The 7,296-nt window shown below is 30.1% G+C and overlaps 1 protein-coding gene across 8 annotated transcripts in view; it reads left to right on the top strand.

Annotated features, from left to right (window-relative positions):
• LOC145247418 (uncharacterized) overlaps positions 1-7,296 on the top strand; it is a 226,428-nt gene that overhangs the window by 189,567 nt on the left and 29,565 nt on the right. For 2 of the 8 annotated variants that reach the window (XM_080109172.1, XM_080109174.1), the window contains 2 exons: positions 3,755-3,794; positions 5,925-6,005. In XM_080109172.1, coding sequence (XP_079965298.1) covers positions 3,759-3,794; positions 5,925-6,005 — 117 coding nt within the window. In that variant the 5' untranslated portion in view covers positions 3,755-3,758. The remainder of the gene's footprint in view (positions 1-3,754; positions 3,795-5,924; positions 6,006-7,296) is intronic. The other 6 variants (XM_080109173.1, XM_080109175.1, XM_080109176.1 and 3 more) reach the window with 3 other exon arrangements.

A 7,296-nucleotide genomic window follows, 5' to 3' on the forward strand; every position in this document is an offset into this window, starting at 1 on the left:
AGATTAGTTTTCAAACTTGGCAAATAATTTCAGATTCAGTTTTCAAGAGGGGAAAAAAATCAAGATGAAGATTAACACAAACGAATCGCATTTCAATCATTTGTTAAGTGGTTGAAAATAATTTTGATTAAAAGATTAAAATAAGAATGTGCGGTGAAAATAATCTTGTTTTCGTTATTTTTTACTGATAAAAATATTTTTAAAAATAAGCATTTTCAACGTGAAAATAGTCTCAATTCAGCAACATTTGGTGTTTCTGCTGTCCTTAAAAAAACAGCTATTACATATGGCACAAAGGCCCTTTATTAACAACAAATAAAAACACTTGACAAAAGAGTAATATCCGTGAAATATTATGAATTTCAGTGTAACATAAGACTCCATTTCTTTGTTTTTGTTTTTTTTTTAAATCGCTTCCTTCCTATTTACTTGCCTCCCCATAAGAGCAGAGTTAGACACAATTGTAACATAGCACGGACGCGCGTATGTAAATGCATATGAAATAACGTCACTGGTAGATGAAAATAAAGGTTTTGAAAAGGAGATCATGTTAGAGACGTGAAGAACATTCGAGATCACGTTGGTGGCATCACATCCGTAACAGTGAGGGAATGTTGTTACAAAGAAAAAAGGGAATTGAAGTTCTTTTCTATTCTTCGTCTCTTTTGCGACTGAAAATTAAAATGTGTTCGTTTCCCGGTTCGGTTTTAATTTGAGAACACATTTATGGATTAAAACAAAAATCGTTATGAAGTTTTCTTTCTTACGACTGATATATTCTCACATTCTTAGAGATTTCTAGTAAACGCCAAAAATCCTCTAACATTGCTCCCAAGAATTATTACCTGCAAGAGAAAAGCGAAGAGAGCACATGATTGACTGATTTTACTTGCTTTCTACCCCCCCCCCGCACCCCTTAAAGACGATACCGTGTTTTTCTCAAGCAAATCTATTTCTTTTTTGATTGGATTTCGTTTGGGACTTATTTAAAAGATGAATGAATTTGTTAACATTACTGAGATGCTAATATTTATATTCTAAAGTCTTCTGTTTGCAAGAAACTTATGAATCAAATGTTTTTTATTTTAAACTTTTGGTTTCAAATATTTCAAGTAACAAACTTTGTAAAGCTATTACGAGTTGACAAAGACAACTAGTGTGTGTGTATATATATATATATATATATATATATATATATATAAGAACAAGTAGTTAATAAAACCTGTTAAAAAACACTTTGAAAAAGAGTTAAAAACATATTTAATTTTAAAAAGGAAGCACTAAATAAATGGATAGTCCTTAATCTGCAGAGTTTCAAAGAAATACTTTCCTTCTCATCAGAGGGTAGGATTTAGCAAAATGCGGGATCGGATTTTGCTTGCAAAAGTATTAAATTAAATTACAAGTAAGTCATAGATCTAACTTGATAACAAAAAGTGAAGCAGAGGGAATAGAGTGAATAAAAAAGTGATTTCACGAGAATGGAAAGCCTGGTGAAGGTAAAATATCCAATGACGGTAAAATCCAAAGATGCAGAATCCACGAAAGTTAGTTAAATTTCCATTCGCACAAGTAAAATCCAAGGGAACCGCGTAATTGGAAGATGATCCAAAGTAATCCAGAAGGCAGAAATCCGTGGAATAATTTTATATATATATATATATATTGAGTGAAGGCATTTGAACGATCTCAAAACATCGTTAATTCATTACCCACTCAGCATCAGCCATATAGCGCAATGGTGAGAAGCCTTGACTGTCATTTGGGCGGTCGGGTTTCGATCCTGGCTTGAGGCAGTTGCCTTTCTAGCCACACTGATAAGCTGTGAAACAGCGAAACAATACTGTATGTGGATGACTATATATATATATATATATATATATATAACAATACTGTATGTGGATGACTATATATATATATATATATATTGTTGGGACGATTAATCAGAATCGGAAATATCTGTGCCTATTTTCTGATGCCAAAAACGATTCTTTTGGCTGTCTTTTTTAAAAACAAAATCTTCCACTGCTAATAATAATAATAAATATTTATTGATTTTAATATCCAGTAAAACTAAAATGTATAGATCCCTCCTCACAAGTATGTTTTTACGATTGAAAAAATATATGCACATTTGAAATGTATTTTTATGGTAATTGGAACAAAATAACCAGTTTATAGTTAAATATTCAGAGATTAATAATCAGAATTGGGTATTGCATCGGAATTGGTAAAAATATTGGAATCGTCCCATCACTAATATACATATATATATAAATTAAGAGGTTTATCTTTTTTATAGTTTTCATTTTCAAATCTATTTTTGTTTTTATTTTCATCTTTATTTTTTGTTTATTACACATTTCTTTCCTAATGTATCCTAAGCTAGATTTTGCATTTCCCTATATCTGTAATCTAGGTCGCTTCTCCACTTTTTTTTTTTTTTTTTTTTGATGAGAAGCATTAGGCTTCGAAATGCCTGGGTATAAAGACGTTTATAATTCCTCTTTCTGTTTTTCCTTATTGAAATACAGCACCAAAATTTTATGTTTCTCAATTTTTCAGATGTGGATTGGTTATTCATATTATTTGGATTCTTTGGACTACTGTTCTCATCTTGAGTGTCATTTTCGTGTTTCAGTCAATGAAACCTCTAACCTTCTTCAGGTATATCTTGTCGAACTTGAGAATTTTTTTGTTGAACTCGGGAATTTGAACGAAATTTTGAATGAAACGTATTTAATCCACAGGAACAGCATGCGTTCATTCCGTCAGTCATGTTCTAAGTAATTCGCAATTGTATTTTGAGTGTTGCCCGCACTGAGGGGTGAACCTCCAGAACAGTGTACTTTTACAACTGAATTTTATCAAGTACTTTATCCACTACGCCATGGGTCCTTGTGACAACTTTTCATGTATATATATGTGTGTTTCTCATCTCTGTGACTTAATCCAAATAATCTTCATTTGGATTGCTGTTTTCATCATGGATATTATTCTTGCATTTCGGTTGCTGCAATCTTCAACCTTCTTCAGGTATGCTTTGAATTCAGGAATCGGTAGAGAATTTCAAACAACTTCTATTTAATCTATGAGAGAAGCTTATTTTCGTTCCATTCGTCATGATCAGATAGAACCAGAAAACAGTAGTCCAAATAAGACAATTTATCAATCCTCATCTCAAAAAATTGAAATATTATTTTACTATCTGTATATTAATATGATAGCATGTGTTACTTTTTGTGTTATGCTTACATCCGGGTTGTTTAATTGTTATGTACTTCCATTTCTTGTAATAAATATTTTTACCAAGAATTCTTCATAAGATTTGGTTTCGGTTTCGATTATAGCTGATGGCATTTAAATCATCTACTTTTTTTATAAATAATTTTATCAAGAATTCTTCATAAGTTTTGGTTTCGATTATAGCTTAAATCCACCAGAATGTATTATTTACATTTAATATTTTCCATCAAGTTTTATAGAACAAATTGTTTGTTGGAATGACCGTCTGTGTGGATATATGTCTGCTTGCGGACAATGCTATCTGATAAAGTTTGGTTAACTTTTACAATGCTATCTGATAAAGTTTTTCTCAACAAAAGGCAGCAAAGAATTTTTGCTGATATTTAAACTATGTAAATGTGTTACCTAGGTAATGTTGGGTATCTCTACTAGTTTTTTTTTTTTTTTTTTTTTTTTTTGAATTGACCCTTTCTGTGCTTGGAGGTAAATTCTTTTCTTTTTTTTTCAGTAGGATGCCGAGTATGGTGTGCAGATTTAGGACGCTGAAGGTCAGACAACATTTTCTTTCTTTATTTTTCTCAATGTTTTCTGATTTTATTTTTCATTGAGTCTTTTATTCCAAAAATTTTTTTCTCATTTTTAATTTTTTTCTCATTTTTAATTTTTTTTTTCTAATGTTTAATTTTTTTTTTCTCATTTTTAATTTTTTTTTTCTCCTGTTTTTTTTTTTTCTCCTCTCATATTTTTTCTTCCCTCATATTTTTCACAAGTTGCTTAAAATGCTATACTATTTTAATAAAATTGTTTTAATTATTTTTATTAATGAATATGATATTACTATTGACAAAACTATTGTGTATACAGAAGAAAATTTGGCAATAAACATTGAAATATATATTACAGAATATAGAACTTAATTACATGCTGGAGAGAACTTGAATGCCTACTAGACACTACCCTTGTGTGTCTAAGGCCTCTCTGTACAGGGGTTTGTCAGGAAAACCTTGTATGGGGTTACTTCCCCCTAAACCCTTACTGAATATTCCAAATAACATAGTATTTGCAGGCCAAATAAACTCTCCTCATAATCGCTACCCCACAATGGCTTATACAAGGAACGGTGCATCTTTTGCAAGTGATGTTACCTCAATTAACGGCAGCATTAAACTGGATACTCGACCAGACTAGATGAATTCTTGTCCTGAAATCCGAGACTACAAGAAAAATATACTGCAAAACAGTAATAACTTTAATATTCTTTAAAAACTCAAAATTTTAGAGGTAAAGAAGAATTTAATGGAGTTCACAAATATCTATATATCTCGTGTAAGTGTTAGCACCACGAAGAGGTCACTTGATTACTGAGAACTTCGATTGAAGTAAAATAAAATAAAAAAAACAATGTTAATTAGAAACTTTTTATAAAATATGCAAATGAGGAATACCTATAATTGTTCGATGGTCTTTATTGATTACTATATATACAATATTTCAAAACATTATGTTGCATTATTAGAATTGATGCATCATTAAATTCTTTTTGGTACTTCATACTAATCAAAGATATGTCCTCAACAATCAGTTGGTTAAGTTTCTTTCATAAACTATCAATGACTCGTCGTCGATACTACCACTTCTTTTGTCTAGTTCATTCTGCTGACGGTCCTGGATATGACCTTAAACTATATTCATTGGTGAGGCCCCAGCTTGCGGGCTTTGGAGCTACCCTTTAATTGCCATTCCTCCCAGGTCCACTCTGACCCGGAGTGGTAGTACCTGTTAGGGTCCCAACTATGGGTTAAATAGAAACTGACTTGAAAACAACAAATATATTCTATTAAAAAATTTTTCTTCAAAATCTTTGGATTCAGCATTAAATAATCTGAAAAGGGTTGATATGCGGTAAAACAAAAACAACCAACCAATCATTCTGCCGCATATATGAGCACTCATTGTTTTTATCAGTTAACCTGGCCGTTATGCAAATTACCTCCAAAACTGTCGTGCATGATACAACTTATTTTTTGTCACTTATGAGGGATGGGGGGATAGGTCTTGTCTACAGATTCATATTTTAAAAAAATTTTCTAAAAACTGAGAGATCTCATTGAATAAAATTAGAGAAGACTATATATTTAAACTTATTTTAAAAATTTTTTCCAGAAATAAACAAAAGACAAAACATATTTAAAAAAGTTATTTTTGTGTATCTGCCTGCAAATAAAAAAACACAGTTATATATTTTAGAAATGATTGTACACCACAGCGTTGTTGGTGTTGAATTATTTTTTTTAACTTGTATACTTAATGTTGAATATGTCATAACTTTGTATCTTTCTAAGGTGTCATATAATAACTATGGTTAACTATAACTTTTAACTAGTGGTGGGACGATAATCAGAATCATTAATCGTAAGAATCGTGTATTTTGGGGGGAATTGGAATCAGAATCGCATCGTTAAAAAATACCTTGGATTTACGATTCTTTCATTACGATTCTCTTCTATTTTTAAGTTGAACTGTTTGTTTGAAGTGAGATTAATGCTGTCAAAAATTTATGATAAAAACGTCATAGAACTTTTCATAACATTTAATATGATGTGCAAGAATTTTATTAACTATTTTAAAGGTAATCTTCATTTATCGTAATGAGTTTTCTTATTCCGTCACCTACATAGGCGCTGTCTGTCTGTTTCGAAACTTCGAGGCCCATGATTACTTATCTGGTTCCACTGTTGCGAAACTTTAGGGGCCGCAAGGTAACATTGTTTTTATTTGTGAGTGAAGTTTATTTATGTATAAAACAGCCTAACTACATCAAGTCCATTAAAAAGTTGATGAATACTTAACCCTTAGAGAAAAAAGATTTTACAGTGCTCTCATTGCGAGGAAATGTTAAAAATCAGTGGTTTTCCAACTGATGACTAAAAAATAAGCGGGGGGGGGGTGCTTATCTTTTGGCAACAATTTTTTTTTTTTTTTTTTTTTACCGACACGCTTCCATTAGTAAATGAATGAAAAATCTGATTAGTAAATGAAAAATGTCTTGTTAACCTTTATATTTTTTAAAAATAAAACAAGCAAAGTCAAATTATTTAAACAATAAAAGGTTTAATGGAACAATATATGTACTTTCTATTTTCTGAATGAAGGCTTTTTCAGGAAATATTTCTAAAACTAAAGTGAAACTGATCACATGGTATCAGTTGGCAAAACTTTGACAGTCGGTCGACATTTTGAAGTATCCAAAAATAAAAACGTTAGAACTACATATTATGCTGACTGACTGTTCCAATTAAGGTCTTTCAAAAACTACAAAAGAAAACAATCATTTTACTATCTGTTAAATAAATGCGGTAAGTAATTTTTTTTTCTTTTAGAAATTTACATTTCATTAAAATATACTGCGAATGAAGCAATTAAACATTTCTTTTGGAACTTCTTTGCACAAGAAAAAAAAATGTGAAAAATTTATTAAAAAAGGAAAAAAGTTTAACTTTTTTAAAAAATTCCTTTGAACCGTAACTTTGCAAACTAACTAGTCACTCAGAGCCATTCAACTAAAAGACTATAGGGGCTTGGTCGACATTCACTGATGCCTGGTATCACAGTCATGATGTGAGCATAGGTAAATGTTTCCCAACCCCTAACAAAAAATAAAAAGGTTGTCAGAAACAGCATTAAAGTGGAGGCGATTTCGAAAGTTCAATAAATGACTTTTATTTAACAATAGAAATAAATAATTATCAAAAGTTTACTTTTTTTATATTGAAATAAAGAGGTAAATTAAAACATTAAATAAGAATAAACATTAAAGGACGATAAGTATATAATTATATAATACAAATAAATATAGAAATAAACCAATTTATTTAGATGTAAAACATAACATTTTTATTGTTAAAATATTTTTTTAAAAGTCAAATAAATAAATAAAGAGGAATAATTTGAGACGATTGAATATAAAAAGCTTCAAATTTAATCAAAGATTTAGTCATTTTTAAATTTCATTTAGAAATAAGAATATTCTAGAAAGTGAAATAAAAAATC

The sequence above is a fragment of the Euprymna scolopes genome, chromosome 25 (assembly GCF_053919585.1).
Source record: "Euprymna scolopes isolate OS-2025 chromosome 25, ASM5391958v1, whole genome shotgun sequence".
Lineage (NCBI taxonomy): Eukaryota > Metazoa > Mollusca > Cephalopoda > Sepiida > Sepiolidae > Euprymna > Euprymna scolopes.